Consider the following 26,965-nt stretch of genomic DNA (forward strand, 5'->3'; position numbering starts at 1 on the left):
GGCCGCGAGACGAGAGCGAGCGGGGAAGCGAGAGGCCGCGGTCCGGCCCGCCTCGAGCGCAGCGCAGCGCGGCCGCCCGGCCGGGTCCAGCCACCGGGGGAGCTCCGCGCCGAGCGCAGCGCCCCAGAGCCCGCGCGCGTCGCCGCCCGCACCCCGCGCTGGGGAATGCGCCCTCCGCGCGCCGGCCAGGGGGCGCCCGCAGCCCGCCCCGGGGGAGGCGGCTCCGCGCGCCCCTGAGCCTTCCCATGGCCCGGGCCGGGACCCGGGGCCTCGGCTGCTGACGCGCCCGGAGCCCGTGCAGCTCGCGCAGCGCCGCCGCGCAGCGGCCGCGACTCCGGCTCAGGCGCAGCGGCCAGAGGGCGCGGGCAGGGCCATGGCCCCGGGGGGCCGCTAGCGCGGGCTGGCCGCCCAGGGAGCCACTCCGCCGCCGCCGCCTCCCGGACGCCCAGGCCCCGCCGCTGCGCGAGAGGTGAGTGCGACGGCGGAAGCCGGCGGGGAGGAACCTGGGAAGGCGACCGGCCGGGCCACCTCCGACCCCTCGGGAACTCGCGGCGCTGCAACTCCGCACAAGTGTCCGGGGCGCAGAGCCCCGCCGCGGACTGGGTGACTGGCCGCAGGCACGGGGCTAACCGGCCTGGGATGGGCGCCGTTGCGTCCTGGCGACTGGGACCCGGTGTCTCTGGGGTTGGAGGAGGGAGTGGGTGATGTGGCCTACGGGGTCACCAGGGCAAGGAGCAACTTTTTCTGCCAGATGCTAGGTGGATGGGCACCCTTCCGCCCGCTCCTCACACACACACTCCTGGCGCAGGACTCCACCCCCTCTCCGTGTTCAGTGTCCCCTTCTTCAGCGCCTCTGCTGCCGCTGCCCAGCCTCAGTATCTCCATCTGAGGACCAGGTCAACCTGAAGGGAAGCATTATACTGGTAGCCCCACACGTGTAGGGCCAGGGACGGGGCTCTCAGGTCCCATGGTGGGGAGGACTACCAGACTGGACATTTCTTCCCCTGACTCCCAATTGCCAGCCTGGGTTTTGCTTTTCCTGCAAGGGAGTTCAGCCTGGGTTCAGGGTCTGCTGTCTGGGAGATGCAGGTAACCGCTGGTGGGGAGGGGATAGGGGGGGACAGGGGTTGGAGGAGGACCTGTGGGTCTTCAAACTCCAGTCAGACCTTGCCTTGGTGAGATGCGCAGGTGACTCTTGGGCTTGGTTGTTGGGTTGACTGCCAGCAGGTGAGACCAGAGGGTGGCAAGGTGGCCCAGGAATGAGGCCTGACTGGCAGGAGAGGCTGGTTTGAGCCAGAGCCTGACCAATTGGCTAAATAACTCTGAATTCTTGAGATGGTTTTGTTGCTGACCCCAGCCTATCATTGCCTGGGGGTAGGGAGAGAACCGAGAGACCCTGGACTCTGGGGGTCTGCCCTAGAGTTGGGGGGCTCCTGTCCTGAATTCACCCAGATCACCTCCAAGCACCCCCTCGCCTAGTTGTAGAGAAACAGAAACTGCATCCAGACCTCCAACCCAGCTGAGGAGGCTGTTTGGGTCTGGGGCCTCTTCCCAAGCTGCCCAGAGGGTGGGTGGGGGGAGTCGGGACCCTAAGAGGGTAAAGACTCCAAGGGCAGGGTGAGGACACACCCCTACACGTCTACCCTGCAGCTACCCCTCTGCTCTGAAGGAACCCTGCCCGGAAGTAGGAGGGGGAGATGGGGGAAAGCCAACAGCCAGCCTCAGGGCCCCCCTGCTCTGCATACCTTCCTGGGGGAGGATGGAGAGGTTGACCTTGACTGGAAAGCCCTGGCCAGTACTCGAGGGCATTCTGTCCCAGCATACTGGGGGAGGGGGGGCTTCACTTCCTGGTCCACGGGGTGTTGGGGGAGGGGCTGGCCATAGAGCCCTGAAAAGCGCTCTGGCCGGCCTGAGGGAGGTATCCAGGGACTGGGGAGGCGGTGGGGAGCTGTGAATAATTCCCTCCTCAGTTTCCCCACAGCCCCATCCTGCCTCCCCATCACCCAGGCAGTTCTGAGCTCGCTGGAGCCAGCCTTCCTTCCCTGAGGCTGGCTGCTCCCCATCCCCCCCTTCCCAGGCTGGGAGATCTGGATTGAGCCGGACAGTTAGCCCACCTGGCCCTCTGCCCTACCCCCAGGTGCCTCCGGACCCCCTCCCCCGGCCACCCCTTTCCTGTACCCCTCGTCGGCCCCAGCTCCTCGGTCCTTTGTTCCAGCTTCTCTCCTCCGTCCCTCCCTCTCTCCTCCCTCTCTCCTCCTCCCTCCCTCCTGCCTGCCTCCCTGCTCCCTACCGCCAGCCTGCCTCTCCTCCTTCCAGACTCTCCTCCTGGTGGGCTCCCAGGTGGCGGTGGCAGATCCTCCTGTGCCCACTCACCTGGGCTTGGCCAGACCTGAGGCACCTTTGGGGCTGAGCTCCGTGGAAAGCATCCCGGGGCTGATAGATCTAAGTGACTGGAGACAATGCCCTCCTCTCTCTCACCTCCCCCTTCCTTCCCTTCACCCCCAGACTGCCAAGGGCTTGAGGGCAGCCTAGACTTGGGTCTGAGGACCCTGCAGACTTGAGAGTCCCCTGTCCATTGCTTTAAAGGGCCAGATCTCTGTGGGTGGGAGGCCCAGTAAGGCAAAGCCCCCTCCACCTTTCTGGACACGTTGGAGGGCTCCCATCTTGTTCTTGGTGGCCCTGACCCTGTCACCATGAAAGTAGAGGTGGGAGAAATGAGGTCAAAAGGTGGAGTGGCCTACCAGAGATGCTGCTGGGTGGGACCAAAGCTCTCCCAGGGGCTCTGGCCACCTTGTTAACCCGGACAGCACCTCCAGACTCCCCCAGCTGCACCCCACTAGCAGGTCAAGTTCTTGAGCAGACTCAGTCATGTGACGACGTGTGTGGGCATGCATGTGTGTATCCACATTTGTTAGTGGGGGCCTCCCAAGTACACCCCAAAGGTGCCTCCTTGGCAGAACCTGTCGTGTAGTCTGCACTAGTTCTGTGCCCTGGGGGGCAGGGGGGTCTTGAAGGAGCTTCAGTGCTGTGGCAGGCACTCAAGAAAGGGTGTGCCCACAGAGGGCATCACAGGGGGCTAAGCCCGGAGGCTGGGTGCTGTACTTCCTGTCTGAGGGACCAGAGTGGCTTGCTTGGCAGTAGAGGGAAGGCTTGGGGTAGGGGTCTGAGGAGCGTCTCAGTCTCAGGGCCTGGCCTGAGTATTTGACCGGCTTCTGAGGAGGGGAGCACAGGTCGGCTGTAAAAACTGCCCCCCCCCAACCGCTGGGTCATAGGGATGGTCCTTGACCTTAGGTCCTGTATCCCATGGAAGAAGGGACCAAACCAGGCGTGTCAGGAAGAAGAAACTCCCACTGTCCCTTGTAGTGGTGACCCCACCCCCTGCACATCCGGATGTGGGGGGGTGGGGGTGGGAGTTGGCACTGATTTGTGCCGGGAGGGAGCAATATGTTCCGACAACTGGTGCTGGGCTGCGTTTACCCAACAACCAGCCTGCCTGGGGAGACAATATTGGGGAAACACAGAACCGAAACTTGGACCTGCTACAGGTTGGGGGCTTCACAGGGGTTTCTGGGGCTGGTTGGCTCAGATGCTGCTGCCCTGGGCTAGCTCCTCTTCTCTGCCTCTCTTAAGAAGGGTTAGACTTTTCCCAGGTAGGAAGTCCTTCTGCCTGTCTAACTTGGATCCCTCCTGCTGCGGTGTTAGTAGCTGTAGCACACCCCTCCTCTGCCCAGGGCCCTCTCCATTTCCCTGCAGCCTGTGTCCTGCTCAACTGGGCACTTACTCTCTCCAGGCCCCGTCTGTCCTAACAGTCCAGGTTGGCTTTCTCTGCCCTGGGACAGGACAGAATGGACTCATTCCTCAAGGGGGGGTGAGGGGGTACAGAGGGGAGAGCCGGTTTGAGGCCAGAGGAGGGAGCCAGGATGGCTAGTTGCTGTTGGTTGGACCCTGTGAAATGGCTTCAGTGTTGGGGGAGGGGTGGGGGTAGTCCAGCTCTCCAGTGACTCCTATCACCCTGGCCTGGCTCGGTCGACACCCCAGACTGCCCAGCCTCCCCCATTCAGGCTCTCCCATTGTGGAGGAGGGTTGCACACTGGGAGGGGACACGTGGCTCAAGGCTGCAGATGTGGGCACCATTTGGCTCTGATGGGGAAACTAAGGCACCTTGGGCTTAGGGAGATACCTGAAAGGGGGGGTTTCTTGTCTGTTTCATGCTCCACTCCTGGTCCCTTCCTCCTAGGTGTCTGGAGAGAGAGCAAAGCCTCCTTCCTGGGCCTTAGGCCCCTCCCACGATGCCTGTCGCTGGCCTTCTCCTCTGGGCTACCCTGCTTACCGGGGCCTGGCCAGTGGCCCCCACCCAGGACCTCCTCCAGGCCACGCCCCGGCTCCGGCTCTCCTTCAAAGGTAAGTGTCTGACCCACTCCCTGCCCTGGCACCACCCTGTGCTGTGCTGACAGGAGGGAGAGGCAAGCAGTGGGGGAGTAGGAGAGCCGGCCATAGGGCCAGGAAGGGACACGGTGGCATTTCTTAAGCTAGACGATAGGCACGCTCTTGGTAAGTATTTCTTACGTGTGAATGTTTTCATAATCCTATGTAAACTAACAATAAAAACAGACACACCGTGCAGCGAGTGGTGGGGTTGCCCTCCGTGTGTGTGTGTGTGTGTGTGTATGTGTGTGTGTGTGTGTGTGTGTGTGTGTGTGTGTGTGTGCCTTCGGAGGGAGACATGGAAAACCTGGAGTCTGGGCACTTTCAAGGTCTGACGGCGGGGTCTGGGACAGGGTCACCCAGGGTCTGCTGGCCATCTCTCTGTGCAGTGACCCACGCCTGTGTTAGCTCTGGCTCTTCTCTTCTTTCCACTGCTCTCTGCGGGCCTGGGCCTGCCCTGGACAGGCCAGGCTGCAGGAATACATTGTTGGGCAGCCTCTGGGGCCTCAGATGGGCCGAGGACCTGAGACCTGCTCAGGTGCTGGTGCTCCCGGGCGGCGGCTCTCTATCCCCAGGCAGAAGGGTTTCCAGAAAGCAGGGGGGTGGGTTGATTGCTGTTGGCCTATTGGCTGGTGACTGGGTCACCTGCTGGTCCCAGGGGAACCCTGGGGAAGGTTTGAGTACCAGGACAGGGGCTGCAGAGGGAGTGGCTGGTCCTGACATCTGGCATCTCTGCACCTGGGAACACAACCCCCACAGCGCCTTGTCCTCCCTGGAGCAGCCCCTTCCTCCTCAGGATGGTCTGCGGGTGTGTCTCATCGCTGGGGGCCCAGGGGACCTGCTGAGTCCTCAGCCTTGGCCTCCCTCTGGCCCTCTGTCACTTTGTCCACTGACTGCTCCGGGTGGGGCGGACTCAGTCCTAGGAGGCCAGCCAGGTTTCCGGGCAGCCGTACTGGGGTGAAAGGCTGAGCCGAACTTCCCTTCCTCAGGCTCAGCCAAGGCCCAGCTCCTCACCCCACCAAGTCCCCCCATGGGCTTCCCTGGGAGGAGGGCAGTGAGCTCTCTTGACCAGCCCTCCCCAGTCATCACCTTCTGGAGCATGAGGGGATGTGCTCAAAGGGGTCCTGTGGAACCCTGCAAAGCAGGCAGAGGCAGCAAGTGCCCTTTTTGGGTTATTAAAGCACCCTCCACAGGTACCCCTGACACGTCCCGTAGGCCTGCGGAGGTAAGATAGCTCATTCCTCAGATACCTCCACCCTCTCCAAGTGGAATTCCTTAGAGCAGATTAATGAATCTTGAAGGGGCCAGCCCCCACCCCCAGTCCCCAGTGCCCTGTCCCTCCCAGCAAAAGGTGAGTGGCGTGCCCCCACTTGCTTTGCAGTGGAGGAGAAATCTTCCAGGGTGCTGTTTTGTCCTCATCCCAGAGCCCCGTGAGAGGAGGCAGGGAAGCCTTCCACCAGCTCCTAGCTTCTTCTGAGCCTCCTCAGACCTCCTGGGGCCAAAGGCAAATATGTCTATCCCTATTTTCCAGAGAGAGAAACCGAGGCACAGGCAAAGGCAGGCAGGAGGCAGAGGCGAGACCAGAAATAGAAGCCTGGCTCCTGGGCTTCACCACACCCACCCACCCCCAACTTGGCGCCCACCGCATGCCGGCTTGATCCTCTCTGTTGGTTGGTCATTGGTCAGTCGGTCGGTGCTGGAGCTGACACCCGCGGTGACTGAAAGCCCAGCTTGCTCGGGCTGGCCGCCAGCTGGAGGTGCTGACGCAGCCCGAGGTGGGGCTACAGGATGCCCGGGGCCATCCCAGCCCAGGGGCCGCTGCCCAGAGTGACCCACCCTGCTCCTCACTTGACTCACATCCTAGCGTTAGCCTCAGACGTCACTCTCGTTCAACAGGTCCTTGAGCACCTGCTGTACACACACCAGGCGCCGTGCTGGGTGCCAGGGACTATACAGGGAACAAGGTGGGGCACTTGCCGCCACGCTGGCTGTGGGGGCCCGGCACCTCCACGCCATGCTCGGCGGTCTAAGCTGGGACCCCGGCAGGGTTCCCTCACCAGGTGTTGGTGGAGCAAGAACAGAGGTGAACGATAGAGAAGCTGGCAGAGACTGGGGTGGGAGGTGGGCCAGGAGGACCACAGTCAGGTCAGCTCACTGAAGCACGGGTGCGCACACCCGCTTTGCCTCAGTGTCTCTGTCTGCACCTTAGACGAATCCAGTAGCTGGCACGCCAGGCCTCAGGGACATCCCCTCCCCCTGTCCTGGGCCCTGCTACCGTTGGGAGGTGCCAGTTCCGGCCTGGATTGGGCCAGACCCTCCAGCCGGAGGTGCTGGCATGAGGGTCCATGCTGCCCAGGCAGATAAAGGAACAAAGACAGGAACTGGGCCAGGCTTGGGCTTGCTGCCCGCCCATCCGCCTGGGCACCCTGGCCAGGTCAAGAGCGGAGAGGGCCCGTGGGAGCAGTCAGATGGGGTGGGGGGCTTCCCATGGCCCATCTCCTAAGCTTCCCTCTGCTGCACAGCCAGGGTCACATAAGGGAGGGGAATTTCCGGGTGTCTGAGAACTCCCTACTGTCCCAACTCTGTGAACTTAGGGATGTATGGGGGCTAGAGAGCCTGGGCAGTGGAACCTTCTCTCCTCCACCCATCTATGCCCGGGCCTAGGGTCCACTCCCAGTGGTCCTCTCCAGCCCTAAGAGGTCTCCCTAGGTGTCTGGTTAAGAATGTGGTATCGAGGGGCTCTTTGGCTTCCCAAGGCATTCCAGGGAGCAGAGTAAGATTGAGTCTGGTGCCGCCTGGCCCAGGGTGGGAGTCCAGGATCTCAGCATCCAGCAGGGCCTCGCCTCCTGTGTCCTGTCTGCCGCATCCACAGCGCCAGGACTTGCTGGTGTCCAGGCTGTGAGACCATCCCTGGCTGTCCCAGTCCTTCCCTGTAGCAGCTGCCCCTGGCTGTCTCCTTTCAGGGACCCGGAAAGCCGGGCCCGCAGAGAAAAGGTATCTGTGGCTGGCGGCCCTGGCAGCACTGGGGTGCTCCGTGGGGAAGGACTTCTGCAGTGGGGGTGGGGGTGAAGGGTGCATTCCCAGCACTGCCCTCCCACCCTCTTCAGCCTGGGCTCTGGAGCGAGTGGCCCAGCAGTGTTCTCAGGCCGCAGAGGACCCAAGGCCCTATTCCTGGATCTCCTTGTTTGGAAACAAGAGGAGAGGTTGGGAGGGGGTCACAGCTCGCTCACTTCACCCATAGAAGGATGAATGTGGATGGAGGTGGAAGTGACTTAGCAAGCCTTGAGGAGGGAGAGTTCTAGAACCAAGGGGCGGGCCGACCCTGCCCTCCAGGGGCTCCTGGACCAGCCAAACTGGGCAGGCACCTGGGGCTGGGCAGGGGTCATGTGGCTTTGACCACTGCGGGGGTGGGGGCGGGCAGGAGAGTGTTGGAAATGGCTGGCCTGGGAGGGAGGGGAGGGTGTTCCTTCCGGGACTCATTCCGGTGAGAGGTAGGAAGATCCGAAGGGGAATTTGTGCCCAGATCCCTGTGTCTTGGATTGCATTTTTCCAGGAAATGGGAGCCGCCTCCCTCCTGAAAGAGGAACCTAGGATGTGGCTGTTGGTGCATAGGAGGGGTGGGGTCGGGGTCCCGGGGGCTGCCATCCCCCAGGTGGGAAAGGTGAAGACGGGGCGCAGGGGGTGGGGGCGTCAGCCAGGGCAGGGACGTGGCCCTCCAGGTCCAGCCACACTTCAGAGGGGACCGCCACCGCGGGGGCCTGGGCAGCAGCACAGCCTTGCCTCTGGGTCCCTGGCATGGTGCCCGCCCCTCCCTCCCTGGCTCCAGCGTCCCTTGGCACGGAGCGGGGAGCTGGTGCATGCTCAAGGAGTAAATCATGTTCCTTGGCAGCCCCCGCTGCTTCGTAATCGTAAAGAATTTAAAGAGAAACCGCCAAGATAAAAATCTCCTCCCAGCCCATTCAGGCGTCTTTCACCCTGTGGCTTGGAGGCAGCACGCCTCCCTCCGGGCTGCTCTTAGCTGTCTGCACCTGTGTGCCTGCGTGCATTCGCTGGTGGATGTGCACCACCAACCCCATGACCCCTGGGGGGGTGGGGGGGTGATGGCCCAGCGGGGGCCTGGCTCCCCACAGGATAGGGCGGGAGACACCCACTGGGGTAAAATGCGGGTGGAGAGCCCTGGCCCCCAGGCAGACCAGCCCTGGCTCTTCCTTTGTTGACTGGTGTGAACCCGTTCCTTGTTCTGCCTCTCGCTGCCCCCAGTAAGGTGGGGGTGCCCTGACTCTGGGGGAGCAGCTCTGGCAGCCTCATCTGTATGCTGGCTGTGGCTCTTGCTATGTTTTGTCCCTGTCACGTTGGCCTGGTGGACGCTTGGCCACCCCAAGGGGCTCTATGGAGTCCTCCCACCGATGTTTTGCCTTCCCGTCTTCTGGGGAAGCCCTAGGCACCCCGACTCCACTTTTCCACCAGCTCCTCCTCCCAGGGCCATTGCTAGCAGTGGGCCTCAGATCATGACCTCTCTCGGACTCCTGCCTGTCCAGAAAAGGGAGGAAGGAGAGCGCTGGCCCATTGGGTGCTGGATGGTCGGGTGTGGGGGTGACTGGGTGGCCACCCGGGTAAACCAGGAGCCAGGCTGCTCCGGAAGTCTGACACTTGGTGCTCCGGAGAGGGGAGGGAAGGGGTTGCAGGAGGGTCCCGAGCCCTGTGAGGTCAGGAAGCGAGTTCCCAAGAAGGGCGTCCAGCTGGACTTGCGGGAGCCAAGGCCAGGGGCAGAAGTGAGTGGAGGACACTGTGGGGACAGGGAGCGGCTGGCTCTTACGCTGGGTTCTAGGATGAGTTTGGACTTGCCTTCGTGGTGGGCGGGCGACTTCTCACGGATGGGGTGTTGCATGTACACCCTAGAGGGGCACTGGGATGCAGTGGTCTGCACTAGGAAGCACCCAGCCTGGTCCTCCACAGTGGTCCCTTCCCAGAACCCTGCCCTGGCTTCTGTCCAGGCTCGACAAGAGGCCACTCACTCCCTGGGCATCTGCCCGCCTTCCTCTCCGGGCCAACCTGAGCCCCGCCTCCAGCGAAGCCCTGGAGTCTTGGAGAAGCAGAGAAGATTCCTGCCGCATTTTTCTTAGAAATAGCAAGCGGGCCTTTGCCAGAGGCCTGGCCGCCAGAAGGCAACAGTCTCCATCCAAAGTGCTGCTCACGTGGACGCCTGAGCTTGGCAGGCCTGCAGCCCCCACCCTGCCCCCAACTCTGGATCAGCCACGGGAGAGGGGAGAGGGCACTGCTGGAGTCATCAAGGGTGACTGATCATGCATGGGACCTGTCCCTGACACAGACTGGGGCTGCTGGCCTCAGAGCCAGGCCAATCACCCCAAGCTCATTCTTTTTTTCCCCTCTCCTCCTTTCTTCCCCCCCTCCCCCGTCGTCTTTACCACCCTGTTCCCTCCTTGGCTACCTACCCGGATATGCCTTTTCCTCTGCATCCTCCAGCCAAGCGGCTTGTCCCTTCCTACCCAGAGCTCACTGCCCTGTCCTCATTTCCCTCCAGGAGTTGGCGAAACCCACCAACTCCCGTGACTGCTGTTCTGCCCGCTGGCTGGCTCCTGGAAACTTCTGTGGGTCATACTCTGTAATTGACAGGGCAAGGCTTCAGATGTGGGGGTCTCCAGGGCTCTCTGCAGCACCCAGAGTTGAATGTGAGTGCATGGAGTGTGTGTGTGTGTGTGTGTGTGTGTGTGTGTGTGTGTGTGTGTTGGGGGTGTGTATGCCTCTGCCCAGGGCTGGTCGAGCCTGACAGCTTTGGATCAGCTCCTCCCTGCCCCTGCCTGGGGCACGCTCCCTGCTCTCCCTGGAGCACTGAGGCCCAGACCTCCCCCAAAGCCCACCCTGAGCACACAGTCCCCCTGTGCCTCATCAGAATGGGAGGGAGGGGCTAAGCCTGACTGGGATGTCCTGAGAGGTTCTGGCGGGCATTGTGTGGGGCTTGCAGGGACCCCAGGGCTCCGGGGAGGGCCGAGGGAGGGTCTGGACACCCGCTGGCCTGTCCATCCCAGGCCGGGTGATTTATGGGCGTCAATGAGCCATGCAGAGTTTGTTGTCTTTTGCAGTCACTGAGTGGGGGGGGGGCTGGGGGGGAGGCAGAGGAAGGAGTTGGGGTGTTGTTTCCTGGCTAGGTCTGGAATGTGGGAGGAGGGGGTAGGTCCTGCCCTGTCCAGGGCATCTGGCTCCCTGGCCATTCCCTCTCCCCACCTGAGAAATGGATCCTTTCAACCTGCCCCCTCAGGACCAGGCCCTCTTCCTGTCCTTTCAGGCCTTCTAGGGGGCAGGGGGCATATGCCTGACCAGATCACTCCTCCCACTGTTGCAGGCTCCCCTGTGTGCACCCCCAAACACACACATACACACACCAGGGTTCCTGGTCACCCTGTCTTTCCAAACTGGCCAGAGCACTGACTTCTGCCCTTCAGGGAAACACTCCAACCACTCCCCTTAGCCAAATGGGAGGCCACGGAGGGACATGTTTGGCCCTCCCAGGCCCTGAGCCCCCAGCTCTGACCCAGAACCCTTAGGCACCACGGGCGTAGCAAGTGCTCTCCCTACCCCCCACCCCAGCAGAAAGGCCCAAATCCATGGGCATCCTTGGGGAAGGTATGGAGGCTCCGGTTCCAGGCTGGTGGGCATGCCCCGAGTGACCCGTGGGTCCTGCCCTCCTGGCCTCTCCTGGTGGAGGATCGGGCCCCAATCCAGCCTCCTGGGCGGAGCAGGTGGCCACTGGGGTGGAACGGGCGTGGGAACAGCAGCCCCCCCAGTCCTGAGCCCTAGTCCCCATCCCCCAGCCCTAGAGCGGAAGGGGAGCATGCATGGAGGGGAGGACAGTGGGCGGGCAGCCTGCTCAGCCTGGACTTGAGGTTTACTGAATAGTTGGTATGTTTACAGTTGTCCTTTGTTATTATTATTTTTTTACAGTAACCCTTTAGAAGGGGCCCTCGGAGAAGAGGGCTCCCCACATCTCAAGTCCCATGGTCACCCCCCCCTGGGACAGCCACAGCCCCAGGACACATGGACTGCTGTGCCATGCCCACCCTGCTCTGTGTGCCTCTGGTCCCCAGCTGGACCAGCATCCCCATGCCGGTCCCTCTACCTGAGGGCCCTTCTCTCCATCCCCAGGGCTGTCCCTGGAGTCTGGCCTTGACCCCATCTCCCCTGGAAGTGTCAGTCAGAGAAATAGGGTAACTGGGCCCCAGTTCAGACTTCAATTAAATTCAATCAGAGCGGTTATTGAATATAAACACGCAGAGTCATTTACATGTTAATTATGTTGAATGGGCGATGAGGCCATAATTAGTTGCTAATTGGGTGAGAGCGGCTGTAATTGGCTTTGTTGGCAAGACCTGGCTCACCTGCCAAGGGGAGGGGGCGGGGCACAGATGGCTCCTGGGGAGCCCTCTGCACCATCTCTGGAGGTGCTGAGGACAGGGAGCAGGTTCTGAGAGACTTGTGGCCAGAGGAACCCAGACTCCATTCCCCAAGCTGAGGCTGCCCGAGTCCCTGGCTTGATAGGGGGGCCTCACCCATTGGGAAAAGAGGCTGGGGTCCCTGGTGCTGCAGAAATGGCCCATGTCAAGGAAGGGCCCATGGGGGACACATGGTAGGTGTCACCCTGGGTGGGCCTGGCTGGGGTCTTGGGCATGGGTAATGAATGGGGCTGGCATGCTGACCAGGGCAAGGTGCACACCAGGCCTCTGGGCCACCCTGCCCCCAACTCAGCAGGGCTGTGGCCAGGGGCTGAGGTCTTCCGGCTGGCCGCTCATTAAAAGAGGATTAGGCCAGGAGCCAGGGGGCCAGTCCAGTCCCCAGGCCTTCCTCCGAGGCCCCTCGGAGCTTTGGGAAAATGACAAAGGGCCGGGGGGCCACCCCTCCCCAGAGGAGATGAGGTCGTCTAGGAGGGCGTGCTTGGACCCTGCCCACCAGCCGTATCCTTTCCCACCTCAGTTTCCTTTCTCAGAAGGGCAGTTCTGCCTGTCTGTCCAGCTTGACAAAGACCCTGGCCAGGCAATCCCCGCCTGTGCAATTCTCCTCAGCCCAGAGCAGAGGGCCACAAAAGGCCACACCAGGTCAGAGGTCAGGGCCAGGCTGCAGGGGCCTGTCCATCACTCTCCAGTGCCCAGCCCAGCCCACAGAGGAGAATGCTGTCAGTCAGGGCCTGCTGCTTTGTGGGGCTGTAACTAAGGGGGCGGGACGCCCCCTTTGCTCTTAGACCCCTGTGTGTGCGGCAGCTTCTGCCTCCCTGACAGCAGGCCTGGTGCCCTGGAGACAGGCCACGGGGGAGGGGGGGTGGCCTGAGGGTGAGGAATATGGACTGCCTCCTCAGTGCCCATGGCGGCCCACCCCCTGCCTCAGCAAAGGCATCACCAGCTGCTTCCCAGAGCTGGCAAAACGAAGACCCCCTAGGAGTAAGCCCCATGCACAGAGACCCCAGGCATCCAGGGGCCGTGGGGGAGTGCTGGAGGCTGGGAAACGCTGCGGAAGTGAGGTGTCCTGGCCAGGAAAGACGCTTCCTTCCTTATGACGGGGAAGGCCTTCCCGGATGTCACCCCCCCCCCCTGCCCCACCCCACCCATGGCTTCCCTTCCCAAGAGGTATCACCCAAGCCCCCAGGCTCAAGTCCAGGCATCCACCGAGCCCTGGCTCACTATGCTCCTCTCCCCACGGCAATGTTGTCCTCCTGATGGCAGGGGGGAGGGGGGCACTCCTGCCACCACAGCCACATCTGGACACGTTGGCAGAGATGGAGACAGACCCAAGGACGTGGCCAGGTCCGGGTCTTGGCAGCTCTCCCCTCTCCTCACTGACACCTCTGAGCCCCAGGGATAAGTCCCTGTTCCCCAGGGAAGCAGGGGTTCAGTGGCTTATGGCCCCTGCTGGCACGGAAGCCATCAGTGGTCACCCAGAGCTAGCGAGGCTCCAGCAACTTGGGCTGCCCCTGCCCTGAGCGATGAGGGTCCCCAGTTCCCTGACCTCTTCGGGTCACTTGTAGTCTTTACCCAGGGACCTGGGGTGACCCCTACTCTCTTCCAGACTGAGGGTACAGCACTTCTTTCAGCTCTTCCCTGAGCTCTGGCAGGACTGGGGTGAACATTTCAGTCATGGGTCCTGGGAAACACCCACCCACCCTGCCTCAGTTTCCCCTTCTGTCAAATGGGCTAAGGTGGACGATTTAGGATTTAGCTCTGTTCCTGTTGGTCTCTGGGTGGGGTAGGGGTGGGGGTGGTAATGATATAGAAAGGTTGGAATTGGAGGGGGTTGGGATGAGTCAGCAGGAAGCCCCACTGCCCTCTCTGTACCCCCTCTCTAGCACTGGGACAGTGGAAAGCAAGGGTAGAAATGAGGGGGGCAGGCACTAAGAGAAGGTGACCACTGCGGGCTAATTCCTTGAAGAAAGAACTTGGAATTCCATCCCTGCGAGTCCTCCCAAACATGAAGAATTGTTGGGCGATGGCTGGGAGCAGACCACCCCCCCAGCACCCTTTGGAATGTTAGCACTTGTACCAGAAATGTCTCCAGAGGTGGTCTAGACTGAAAACTGAGGCCCAGAGAGCCCCAATCCGAGCTGACCTAGGTCCCACCCCTTCCTCATGATCACACCTCTTCTGCCCCCCCCCCCTATTTCCACAGTGACCAAAGCATCACATCCTGTAATGAGAGCCATTGACGCCACATCCTGTGGCCACTGGGAGGGGTCCTAAAGGGTCCTGAGTCATACGCCCTGTCGAGGAGAGAGAGGCCCCTTCCAGCCACCCCACACCCCCGCCCTCCGTTTCTGGCAGGATTGCCTGCCCCTCCTTCAGTGACCTACCTGGTGGGAGGCTTACCACCACACCCAGCCTCCTTAGCAGGTGCCACCTTCCTTCTCTGGGCCTTGAGAACACAGGTCACCCTGGGACCAGATGGGCGGCCCCCCACCTTCCCCTCTGCCCTAGGACCGGCTGGGGAAAGAAGTCGGGGTCCTGCCCCCACCTTGGTCTCCGTTTCCCTAAGTTGGCCTGGGCCTGCCTTGCTCATAGAGGCCCGGAGCCGGGGACTGCTGGGTTTTGTGTTTTGGGAGAGCCTGGACGCTTGGAGTACGTGCACAGTAGAGGGGAGGGTACAGATAGATTATAGATGCTGAGGCTGCAGGGGTGGAAAGGAGAAATTATGGGGGGCTAGTTGTCTGGAGTCTGCACCCATGCCAGGTTCCTCTTTCTGACATGCCCCTGCCTCCCTTCCTTTGCCCCAAAAGTCCCCTGGCCTAGCTGGATGGGTAAGGGTGCCCTCAAGGCCATGCCCCCAGCCGGGGTATAAATAACCCTGGCGGGCAGTCCCAGCCTGGGGGGGCTTTACTGGCAACCCCACTTCCTCTCTGGCCACTTCTCAGCACAGGGGTGGGGGAGTGTTTACTTTCCTGTTGTCACTATGGCTGGGTGGCCAGGCGGGGGACTCCGAGTGGCTCAACAACAGATGCAGGACAGGTGCCTGGGCTGCCCTGCCCAGGACTTCAGAGGCGCCGCCAGACAGGCGGGTGAGGCCAAAGCCAGCCCTTTGATCCTTGGCGTCCCTGCGTCCCAGTGGTTGGCCAAGGTCATCATGTCTATCCCCTTGTCACCGAGTCATGGCTGGGCAGAGCGTGGCTTTTCCTGTCCCCTAGACCTTTGGGTGAGGCCTGGACCCTAGCCTACCTCTGTGCCCGCCCCTCCCCACCCCCCAAGCTGTTCTTAGGAAAACCACTCCAACAGCCTGTCCCAGGATCTCCAGCAGGGGTCAGGGACAGCTGCCCTGAGGGAAGGTGACCTCTGCAGGCAGGATGAGGCCAGGTGCTGGTCCTGTGTCTAGGCTGTCCAGGACCTTAGACCCCAGCTGTTCTCCGCGTCCAGGTGCCCAGGGGCCTGGTTGTGGCCTGGCCTTTAACTTCCCCATCTGTGAAATGGGTCCCAGCTGCGGGCCCTGTGGGATTCAGAAGCTGCGGGGAGGTGGGGGTGGGGCGGGGCTCCGCGTGTGCACGTGTGCAAGCTCTTTCCTGCTCTGCCATCCCCAGCTGCCCCTGCTTGTGAATATTCATTACAGGCCTCCCTCCCCTGCTGAGCTAAGAATAACTGCTGCCAGAGAAGGGGTTGCTCTGCCCTGGGGGAACCCTCTGCATCCCCTTCACCCACCAGCCCAAGGACCCCAGGAAGCCTGCTGGGGAGAGCCCTCCTAAATCCTGTGTCCCCAACAGGCTGTAGGCACAAGGTGAAGCAGGTCCAGCAGAGAAAGCAGGGGCCCAGCTGGACCTGCCCCATCCTCCCACCCTGGGGACTCTGCAATGGCCTGTAGGTCCTGAGACCCTCCCCAGGTCAAGAGGAAGTAGGCTGCTCCGCGGGGGGCCCCAGTGCCCTGTGGTTGGGAGCCGGCTCTGTGCCAAAATCCTCGTGCCACTGGGGTGAAGACAGGGCAGTGGGGCCCCATGCCAGTGACTGCGGCTGCCCTGGCTACACCTGGCTCCTTGCCACCCCACCGGTTTATTAACCCTTTTAACCCCTGGGAAGGTGGCCCCTCCCTGAGCGTGGGAGCACTAACCCCCCTAAGCTCCAATCCTTTGATGGAGTCACATGGCACCCCCTCCCCCACTGCACTTTCTTTGGGACTCAGGGACTGGCTGGGCTGCGGTGAATCGGTGAATCAGGACTGTAGATTTGGGTGTGGTCCCGCCCCCCATGCCCCACTTTCTCACCCCACCCGGCCTGGGCAGTGGCTACAAAGGGCTACAGTGGGTCCCATGGGGCCTGGGCCTGGCCTTCCTGAGGGCTCAGTGCCCCATCTGTCAAAGAGGGCTTGTAGGCAGGGGGTCCCTGAACACCCTCAGTGGTGCCCTGCTCTCTGTCTCTGGCAGAGCTCAAGGCCACAGGGACCGCCCACTTCTTCAACTTCCTGCTCAACACCACCGACTACCGAATCCTGCTCAAGGACGAGGACCAGGACCGCATGTATGTGGGCAGCAAGGACTACGTGCTGTCCCTGGACTTGCACGACATCAACCGCGAGCCCCTCATCGTAAGCATGCAGGGTGTGTGGGGTGAGGGTGCTGAGGGTCCCGCCCAGCTGGTACAGCCCTTGAGCCTCCCGTTTCTGGCAGATCCACTGGGCCGCATCCCCACAGCGCATTGAAGAGTGCGTGCTCTCAGGCAAGGACGGCAAAGTGAGTGCGTGCGGGGCAGGAGGGGCAGGGCCCAGGAGACCCCAGGCCCAGAGCGTGGTCCAGCAGGCATCTGGCCACCCCCACAGCTCTCCCTCTGGTCCCAGGGCGAGTGCGGGAACTTCGTCAGGCTCATCCAGCCCTGGAACCGAACACACCTGTACGTGTGTGGAACGGGTGCCTACAACCCAATGTGCACCTATGTGAACCGAGGCCGGCGGGCCCAGGTAAGCCTCGCTCACCCTGGACCCTGTTGACTGCACTCCAGGGACCATAGGGAAGGTAGACTTGAACCCCAGTCCTGACCCTTCCCAGCCTGGGGGCCTTGGGCAGGTGACTTGGCTCACCTGTTTGAGTCTCCGAGGGCTCACCTGAAGGTGGGGCATTTCTCACAGGTCGATGTGAGAGGACTCCCAAGCTCTTAGCCCTGTGTCTGGCACGCACTGGGCACTCACTCCACAGTTCTCTGTGCTCTGCCTGTGGACCTTGCCCCTGCAGCCAGGTCAGAGGGCCTTGCCGGGCTCCAGTGTCAGGAGGCTGGGTCAGCTTCCGCCCCATGGCCTGGGACGAGCTGCCTTCCCCTCTGGGTCCGGGAAGTTGGGAGCTGCCTCCACCCGGCTCTGCCCTACCTACCCTGCCTGCTTCTGCCCTTTTCTGTTTCCACGTGAGCATGCTTGCAAGGCAGTGCCACCTCATGGGACACGTGGGAGAGGACTAGATGGACGGCTCGGTGTGCAGGTGTGCGAGCCTATGTGCGCGTGTGCACATGTGCGTGCAGATGCGCATGCGTATGCCTGGTGTGTGTAGTGTGAGAGGCTGGCAGCCCGGGCCCGCTCCCCCAGCCCCCATCCTGGCGGCTTTAACCCCTGTTCCTCATCTCCTCAGGCCTCGCCGTGGACCCAGATGCAGGTGGGGAGAGGCCGCGGCAGCCGATCCACAGATGGTGCCCTCCGCCCGACACCCAAAGCCCCACGCCAGGTGGGCCTCATCCCTCCAGGCCTCTCCAGGGGGCCCTGCCTGAGCTGCATTCACCCTGGGCCCCCGGCCCACCAGGAATGTGTGCAGGGGCCAGCTTCTCAGGGTCTTTTCCCCTGCAGGCCTCCAGGCTCAGGAAGCATTCCTGCTGGGTACCTCCCCAGGCTTGGTGGGGGGGTCCTCCGTGTGAGCCCTATGGGCAGGGTGTCTTGGAGCCATCACGTGGGGAGGCTCCGATCCCCGCCTCCCAGACCCCTTGGGGAGACACATGCACACAGATGAGCACACACAAGGACTCTCAAGGCCACACCTGGCTTGAGTGCCATGTGTTCCCATGGCCTGTGCACGCAACTGGACACGTCACTCAGGTGCCCATAAGGATCGTTCAGTGGGCACAGGCCCTCTTCCCCTGGGGTGGGAGGGACAGAGGTGTCTCTGGGGCTGGGCAGGGGCGGGCAGAGGACAGGGGCTGCCAGTGAGTGCTGAGCCAGTGGAGGTGCCAGGCGCGCTGCAGAGTGGAGTGAGTGAGCCCAAGCGGGACGTGTGTGTCTGGTGTGAGTGGTGGTTCCGAGTGCTGCCCTGGTGTGTGCTGAGCGTGCATGCAGCCCTACTGTGTTCGGAGTGCCCTTTCCCATCCATCCCTGTCGCCTGCTGCCACCTCTGCCTCTCCACCCTTGTCCTTGGCCCCTTCCTTTCTTTCCCCCACTGGCCGTGAGCTCATCCTGACCCCCTGCCGATGTCAGCAGTCTCCTGCCCAGCATCTTCAGGGCTAGGCTGGGTGGCACGGGACACTTGGTGTGGTCTGTGTGGCCCAGGATAGACCCCTCAACTCCTGACCCCCTGGGGAGACCTGTGCAGCTGGGGGCTCTGCCAGGGGGCAGGGAAAACCACAGCCTACTGGTCATCTCTGAGGCCCACAGGTAGAGTATAAAGCCTGGGGACACAGTGACCAGCACCCCAGGCCCTCAGTAAATGCCCTGCCTTCATCGGGTCTCGACCTCCTTGTCCACATTTGTGGTCCTGGGCAGAGACTCCTGGGCCAGTGGCACAGAGAGGCCTCATCCCAACATTATGCTCTTCTCATCTCTGAGGGAGCCCCTCCCCCAGCTGACCCTGAGATCTCCTGGCTGGTTGGCATTCCAACTCAAGGAGATACGGGAGGGTGGCACTTGGGGGCCCCTCAGGATGTCCCTGCAGGCTGCCACCTGCCCTTCCTGGCTGTGGGACCAGCTGGGATGGTGCTGAGCCCCCCTCTGCCCTGCAGGATTATATCTTCTACCTGGAGCCTGAGAGACTCGAGTCAGGAAAGGGCAAGTGTCCATACGACCCCAAGCTGGACACGACCTCAGCCCTCATCAGTGAGTGCCCTGCACAACCCTGGGTCTGCGGGCGAACTGGTGTGACCCCTGCCTTGGGGTGGGGGTTGGGGGCCAATGATTACTCCAGGGCAGAGGACAAAAACCAGGTCCCAGAGACCCCCAATCTGGCAGGGAGTGGGAGAGAAGAGAACAAGGCAGACCCCAGGTGTTGACCTGGTATGGTAGTTCTGTGCAGCCCAGGTGGGGAGACGGAGGGACTGATCCCAGCCTGGATACATACTGTGGCCACATGCTGCCCACAGGTCTGGACTGGGGTGATAGAAGGGGCGTGTCCCAGTGTGTCTGAGCGACACGACAGGCCCACCAGTGGGAATTTCCAGCCCTGTGACCAGCTGGGGAGGACACGTTGCTGTGCTAGGCAGATGTCTGCTCTCAGGAGCAGCTGCTGCTCCCTCCCGCAGGTCCGGCGAGCCCCTACTGACCCCGGCCCCTGCACGCTGCCTGTTTTCTGCCTGCTCAGCGTAGGCAGCCTCTCAGAGCAGCTGCCAGGCACTGTGCCACCTCTAAGTCTGGGAAAGGCCCCTGGGTAAGGGCCGCCATGACCCTCCCCACTGGGCTAGTGGGCAGCCCCACTGGTGGCGGGGCCCAGAACCAGGCCCAGGGCACACAGCTGGTATAATAGCAGAGGGGAAGGGGCCTGCCCTGGGACACAGACAGGGAGTGGTATGCTGGAGGCAGCGGCTCCGTGTGGTTATATTTTCAGGATCACTGTTAGAAATCAAATTATATAAATTTACAAGTGAACAGAATTTCTTTAAAACAATGGTAGCCAAGTGGTGATACCAGGAGGGTGGAGGGAAGGTTGGGGGGAAAGGAGGACCAATCACGATGATCTACACCCACCCCTCCACCCACAGATGAGGAGCTCTATGCCGGGGTCTACATTGATTTCATGGGTACGGACGCAGCCATCTTCCGCACACTCGGGAAGCAGACGGCCATGCGCACGGACCAGTACAACTCCCGATGGCTCAATGGTGAGCCGGCCTGCAAGCCCGTCCGTGGGCAGCGGTCCCAGAGGCCGACTGACGGCGGAGTCTTCAGCCCTGCGACTAGCGGGAGCAAGGACTCTGCAGTCTAGGGAGGAGCTGGGGGCGCTGGAGGGGGTTCGTGTGGGAGGAGGGGTTTGCAAAGACAGCAGTGCCCCGCCCGCTCCAGATCCCTCGTTCATCCACGCCGAGCTCATCCCGGACAGCGCGGAGCGCAACGACGACAAGCTCTACTTCTTCTTCCGGGAGCGGTCCGCAGAGGCCCCGCAGAGCCCGGCCGTGTACGCCCGCATCGGGCGCATCTGCCTGGTACGCGCGGGTGGGCGCGTGCGTGCGTGGGCGCGGCCTGCACCCGGCTCCCATCAGCCTCTGCGGCAGGGTGTGAGGGCTGCTGAGCTAGCCGACCCCTGCCCCTCACCCCCTAGAACGACGACGGGGGTCACTGCTGCCTGGTGAACAAGTGGAGCACGTTCCTGAAGGCCCGGCTGGTCTGCTCCGTGCCGGGCGAGGACGGCATCGAGACCCACTTTGATGAGCTCCGTGAGTCCCTGGCAGGAGGGTGGGGGCCTTCAGTGGGCCCCGGGTCCCCTGACTAAGGCACCTCTTCCCGTGTCCCCAGAGGACGTGTTTGTCCAGCAGACCCAGGATGTGAGGAACCCCGTCATTTATGCTGTCTTCATCTCCTCGGGGTGAGGCCAGGGCCCAGGCCAGCAGGCTGGCATGACCAGACCAGGGGGAATGGCAGGAGGGGGGCTGTGGATAGGACAGGCTGCCCCACCCCCCAGCACCAACCTGTGCCGCTCCCAGCTCCGTGTTCCGAGGCTCCGCGGTCTGTGTCTACTCCATGGCGGACATCCGCATGGTCTTCAATGGGCCCTTCGCCCACAAGGAGGGCCCCAACTACCAGTGGATGCCTTTCTCAGGGAAGATGCCCTACCCACGGCCTGGCACGGTGAGGACCCCGCAGGCTTGTCTTGCCCATCCCCCCCTTTCTTCTAGTGGACCTGACCCAGCCAGGTTCTGCCAACGCCGCAGGAGGGGCGGTGGACCACACACACAGGCTTGCAGAACACACAGCATTGGCTGTGGAGGGCCCACGGGAGCCCAAGACAAAGACAAGGGGCCCAGGTGGGCTGGCTGCCCCTCAGAAGGCCCTCAGGTCATAGGGATGAGCTGGGGGTTCAGTGGGCAGGGCCTCTGAACTTGGCTTTAACTCTGGGTGGCAGGGACTGCAGGGATGGGTGTGCCCGATCAGAAGCAGCCAGCCAGCGGGCACCTGTCCTGGTGCTCCCAGCAGGTTTCCTCCCAAAGTCTGGAAGGCTGGGCTAGAACAGGCCGGGGGCCGGGTAGAAGGTCTATGTCAGGGAAGAGGGGGAGTGCCTGGTGTTAGGGAACCTTAGGGATTGTGACCCGTCCAGCTGAGCAGGAAGGAAAGGGAGGAGGTGCCTGGGAGCCACAGCCAGAGAGGAAGGAGACAGCAGCGTGTGGGGTAGGCCGTGGTTAGCCCTGCTGCGGGCCACAAGGTCATGCACATGAAGCAGAGGGGGTGGCCGTGACATCTGGCCATCTGGGGCCTTGGGCATTGGCTGGAGAGGGAATAGAAGTCTGGGTGGAGAGGGGCATGTGGGGTAGGGAACAACAGTGCAGAGGCCCCTTCTGAAGCTAATGGTCCAGTGCCCCCCACACCACCCCGGGCAGCTGACTCTGACACCTTCCCTCTCCACAGTGCCCTCTGATTCCCCCTGTCCACAGTACCCTCTCTGATGCCCCCCCATCCACAGTGCCCTGGAGGAACCTTCACCCCGTCCATGAAGTCCACCAAGGACTACCCTGACGAAGTGATCAACTTCATGCGAGGCCACCCCCTCATGTACCAGGCTGTGTACCCACTGCAGCGGCGGCCCCTGGTGGTCCGCACGGGTGTCCCCTACCGGCTCACCACCGTCGCCGTGGACCAGGTGGACGCAGCTGACGGGCGCTATGAGGTGCTTTTCCTAGGCACAGGTACCCGCTGCCGCTCCAGCCTCTCACACTGGACCCACTGGGGAGGGCGTGCGGGGAGCATGATGCTCCACAGGGCTGGTACCCCCCGGGGGCTGCAGGCTCGACCAGGTCAGCTCTGCCACCTGGTCCTCCGGAGCCTTTTCCCTACCGCTGGGAGAGCTAAGGCAGGGTGGGTTGACCCCATTCCCATTCCCAGGCAGCCTGGGGACCCTGGGTATATAGTTGTGGGGAGAAAGGAGACACAGACCCACCCCTACAGCGCCAGCAGGGAAGATCTCTCGAAGCCTATTGACATCAGTGCGAGGGATGTGGGTGGGGGACAGGCCCTGACCATGATGCCCCCTTGCCCTGGGGCCGTCACCCTACACCTCTGTCAGGACCCCTCATTGTAGGGAGACCCTTGGCCCAAACCCCTTGCTCTGCTACCCTCGGGGTATGGGCCCTGGTGGGGGGAGGGGTGGACTGGTGCCCCTCCCTCAGCCCCACTGAGGCCCTGCCGGCCTGTTCCAGACCGAGGGACAGTGCAGAAGGTCATTGTACTGCCCAAGGATGACCAGGAGATGGAGGAGCTCATGCTGGAGGAGGTCGAGGTCTTCAAGGTGGGTGCACGTCCCCGTCACCCCCCTCACTCCAGCCCTTCCTCCCATCCCAAGCCCTTGGCTGCAAACCCCTGACCCAGGCTGGGGGGCCCTCCAAGCTGACCCCTCCCTTCTTCCAGGACCCGGCGCCCGTTAAAACCATGACTATTTCTTCCAAGAGGGTGAGTCTGTCAAGGTGGGCAGGGTTGGGGTCATCAGCCCCTTGGGGTCGCGACCTTAGGGCAGGGGAAGAGAAGCCAAGGCCTCCAGCTGGCTGCTGATGGGTCCCTGCCCTCCCCCTCAGCAACAGCTGTATGTGACCTCGGCAGTGGGTGTCACGCACCTCAGCCTGCACCGTTGCCAAGCCTACGGGGCTGCCTGCGCAGACTGCTGCCTGGCCCGGGACCCCTACTGCGCCTGGGACGGCCAGTCCTGCTCCCGCTACACGGCATCCTCCAAGAGGTGCGCCGGCCCCAGGGTTTTGTCACACTGGTCCCGGGAAATATCCTTGCCTTGGGGAATGGGAGATGGGGAGGGGCTGGCTCCGCTGGCGGTGCTGCCTCAAGTGCTGTCCTCCTCAGGCGGAGCCGGAGGCAGGATGTCAGACACGGGAACCCCATCCGGCAGTGCCGTGGGTTCAACTCCAACGGTGAGTGTGTGTGTGGCTCCCGGCCCAATGGAAGGAGTCCCTGACAGTCACTGGGCCCGGAGGGGGCTTAGACTGGTGGATCAAGGTGTCCCTGGCCAGCCTGCGGTCTGCCCTGAGGCACAGCCACATTCACCACGTACCTTCTTGAACCGCAGCCAACAGGAACGCGGTGGAGTCGGTGCAGTATGGTGTGGCAGGTAGTGCCGCCTTCCTGGAGTGCCAGCCCCGCTCTCCCCAGGCCACTGTGAAGTGGCTTTTCCAGCGAGACCCTGGAGACCGGCGCCGCGAGGTGAGCCTCGTGCCCGCAACTTGCACCCTGGTCAAGGTGCAGCCCCCCCACCCCCTGTGCAGTGGCCTGCCCACATGGGGCAAGCCTAGGCCAGCCCTCGCTCTGCAGAACCCCTTCCAGGCTCCCTCCCTGAGCAGGCGTCCTTGGCTAAGCAGACATGGGAGCAGCACTGGCCTCCTTACCCGAGACCACGTGCCAGCGTGCCGCCTCTGTGTGGACAAGCCGAGTGTGCAGCCCACTGCCTGACCTGTGGGAATGTTGGGGGCAGGAGGCATTCTTGTGGCCCCCCCTCCTTATATGGAGGTTCTACGTGGGGGCCCCTCTGGGTATCCACAACGATGGAAATCCCACGCCTGGCTTCGATTCGCTGGATGCTGAATGGGGGAGCCTTAGACAGTTGGAGAAATGGGAAGAAAAGATCATAGAGCTTTCCTACAAACTTTGGAAGCCCCTCCCTGGTCTTCCCGTGGGACATGCACATGCGTGCATGTGTGTGTGCGCACACACACACGCTTCGGGGACGACACTCTGTCCAACCACCCAAGTGGTCAGAGCTGGGGCCTGGCTGTCGGGACAGCCCCTGATGTCCCCCTACGCCCTGCCCCCTCAGATCCGTACCGAGGACCGTCTCCTGCGCACGGAGCAGGGCTTACTGCTTCGTGCCCTGCAACTTGGCGACCAGGGCCTCTATTCTTGCACGGCCACAGAGAACAACTTCAAGCACGTGGTCACACGGGTGCAGCTGCATGTGCTGCCCAGAGATGCCGTCCATGCTGCTCTCTTCCCACTGCCAGCCGCCAGTGTCCCACCGGGCCCTGGCGCTGGCCCCCCCACGCCACCCTACCAGGAGCTGGCCCAGCTGTTGGCCCAGCCGGAGGTGGGCCTCATCCACCAGTACTGCCAGGGCTACTGGCGCCATGTGCCCTCTAGCCCCAGGGAGGCCCCAGGGGCACCCAGGCCTCCTGAGCTCCAGGACCAGAGAAAGCCCCGGAACCGCCGCCACCACCCACCGGACACATGAGGCTGGCAGCCCAAGCCCTGCAACGGGCCAGCCTAGTCCTCACCCTTTTAATATAAAAGATATATATATATATAAAATATCTATATTCTATACACACCCTGCCCCTGCAGAGACAGTATTTATTGGTGGGCTGTATATAGCTTGCCTTCTTGGCAGAAGCATTGTCCAGAACCTGGACCCATGCTGAGGAGAGACAGCAGAACACAGCGCCCCACCTAGCAGGCCCGGCTGGTGGATCAGACTGGGCCAGGACCACGCCCTCTCCAGACTCAGGTGGGAGTCCGCCTGCAGCTGACAGCCAACACCAGGCTCTGCAGGATGGGGCAGAGGAAGCCCTGCCTGGACGGGGCCCAGATGGCAGACACCTGTACCGACCAGCCGTGCTTTAGCACAGACATGGATTCGAGGACTGCTTTGGAGACTGGGGGTGGGGGGGTGGGCTCAGGTGCACTGAGAGGGAACAAGGGGCCGTCACAGGAGGCCGGCCCCTGCCTGGGACGGGGCGCCCAGCGGAGGGCAGCCCCTTCTCAGGTATTTATTCTCTATTTATTGGGGATAGGAGGAAGGGAGGCCAGTCCCTCCTCCCCTCCCTGCCTGGCCAGGACAGGGCTACCCCAGCTCCTGCCAGCCTGCCCTGTGCTACCTGGATTGGGGGCTGGGAGGAGGGCAGAGGGCTCAGGCCCAGGCAGGGCTAAAGAGAGCACCCGGACCTGGGGGAATGGTGGCCTGGGATCCACTGAGGCCTCTCAAGGTCCTCCATCTGCCCACCCCTCCGGGCACTGGGTGTAAATGCTCAGAGGGGGTGGCCGGGTAGGTGGGGAGCTCCTTCCTGCCACCCTCTGCCCAGGCCACACCCACCCCGGGCGTTGGATTCCATCTTGCTAATAAACACTGGCTCTGGGACTGACTTCTGGTTTCTCTCTTTGAGGAGGGGGGAAGAGCCTCAGGTTTGATCCCTCTAGTTCTGCTTTCTCCAGCATCATCCGGGTCCCTGCCATTTGAGCTCAGTCATCCAGCAGTTGGACCATTTGTTTTGCCCAACCCTCTGATACTGGGCTTTTAAGGACTCGGGATTGGCAGGGTGGACAGGGCAGCCTACCCAGGCCTCCAGCTGCCCTGAGCCAAAGACCCCCTCTCCCTTGGAGCCCCTCCCTGCAGGGCCAGCAAGAGCAAGCACCTGGGGGTGCATCTGTGAGGAGGAGGAGGGCTGGCCAAAATTGGAGTCCAGTTAGAGCAGCTAAGGTGTCGCTACATCTGCCAAGCTCTCTTGGCCTACTCTCACCGCCATCAAGTCAATACTGACTCATAGGGCACCCCCCCCATGGGTTCCCGAGCCCTGGTGGTTATGTGTTGGGCTGTGATCCTCATGGCCAGTTCAAAACCACCTGGAGCTCCAAGAGAGAGGCTGGACTTTCTACTCCCAGGAAACAGTTGCAGTCTTGGAAATGAAATCTACAGGGGTGCTGTGAATCACACTGACTATGATGAGTGGACCCCCAGGGGCCGCCTGACTCACACTGACTCCTTGGTGAGCAGACCCACTGGGGGTGCTGTTAGCTGGGAAGACTCCATGGCGTGAGTTTGGTTTAGCTAGAGCAGGGGAGACATGGAGCCCCAAGCCCTACATGCCAGGTAAGCCCTGCTCCCTGGGCAAGGACCGCAGGAGAGGCGAGTCCCCAACCCCCTCCCATGTGGGGGTGAGTGGAGGTGGAGGTTGTAGGCTGAAAGTGGATTAAAGGGAGACCCACACCCCCAGATCTCCCTCCCAAGCTTGGTGAGCGGTGGCCAATGCTCTGTGTCTGGGGCCTTGGCGCCCCCTTGTGGTCTGCGGGTTCTGCTGCAGAGTTCAGGGAAGGGAAGCAGCCCGGTGGTTTGAGTCAGGAGAGCACCAGTGGTTGGTCCTATCGTGGGTGGGGTGGTCTCCAGAGCCAAGGGGCTGAACTCGAATGCCCTGGACGTCAGCCCCCTGGTGTGAGGTGGGCAGCCTCTAAGCTGGGTGCCCTCAGACAGGCTCTGGATGGAGCAGGGCAGGCGAGCCCCACACCCCCATTCCCCTAGGAATGTGAGCCTGCTCTAGGACTGTTTCCCGATTTGATAACAGGCCGCCTCTGCAGCTGCCTATGCACACATGCAGGTGTGTACACAAAGGCCCGGGGACATGTCTGCATGGACACACTCACATGGTATGCACACACACATTCCACAGGGACACCACGCGTGGGGATCTGCACGCTGGCACACACCCATGCACACACATCTGCCTGCACCAACCTGTGCAGCATGGATGTCCGTGACCATCAAGAGAAATGCGCACAGTGTGCTTGACATGTGTGTGTATGTGTGTGTGTTTTGAAAAGAGCTGTATGAGGCCCCAATAAAGTGACTAAAAAATAATATATTTTAATTGTAAAATAGTTTTAGTTTTTTAATAATTTTTTAAAGAGAAATGCACAG

At 62.1% G+C, this 26,965-nt stretch overlaps 1 protein-coding gene across 2 annotated transcripts; it reads left to right on the forward strand.

Annotated features, from left to right (window-relative positions):
• SEMA3F (semaphorin 3F) lies at positions 1–25,418 on the forward strand. Of its 2 annotated transcripts, XM_075547402.1 has the most exons (19): positions 1–469; positions 4,238–4,401; positions 16,325–16,485; positions 16,568–16,630; positions 16,735–16,854; positions 17,513–17,605; positions 18,867–18,960; positions 19,839–19,958; positions 20,140–20,279; positions 20,396–20,510; positions 20,590–20,659; positions 20,778–20,922; positions 21,752–21,974; positions 22,485–22,573; positions 22,693–22,734; positions 22,857–23,014; positions 23,134–23,201; positions 23,357–23,490; positions 24,101–25,418. In XM_075547402.1, exons 2-19 carry the CDS (start codon positions 4,290–4,292, stop codon positions 24,509–24,511), a joined length of 2,358 nt encoding a protein of 785 aa, XP_075403517.1. In that variant the 5' UTR covers positions 1–469; positions 4,238–4,289; the 3' UTR covers positions 24,512–25,418. The 2 variants fall into 2 exon arrangements, with proteins under 2 accessions (XP_075403517.1, XP_075403519.1); XM_075547404.1 differs by lacking the exon at positions 17,513–17,605 and having other exon boundaries at positions 2–469.
• Positions 25,419–26,965: the final 1,547 nt, after the last annotated feature.

The sequence above is a fragment of the Tenrec ecaudatus genome, chromosome 4, assembly GCF_050624435.1.
Source record: "Tenrec ecaudatus isolate mTenEca1 chromosome 4, mTenEca1.hap1, whole genome shotgun sequence".
NCBI classification, from domain to species: Eukaryota; Metazoa; Chordata; class Mammalia; order Afrosoricida; family Tenrecidae; genus Tenrec; species Tenrec ecaudatus.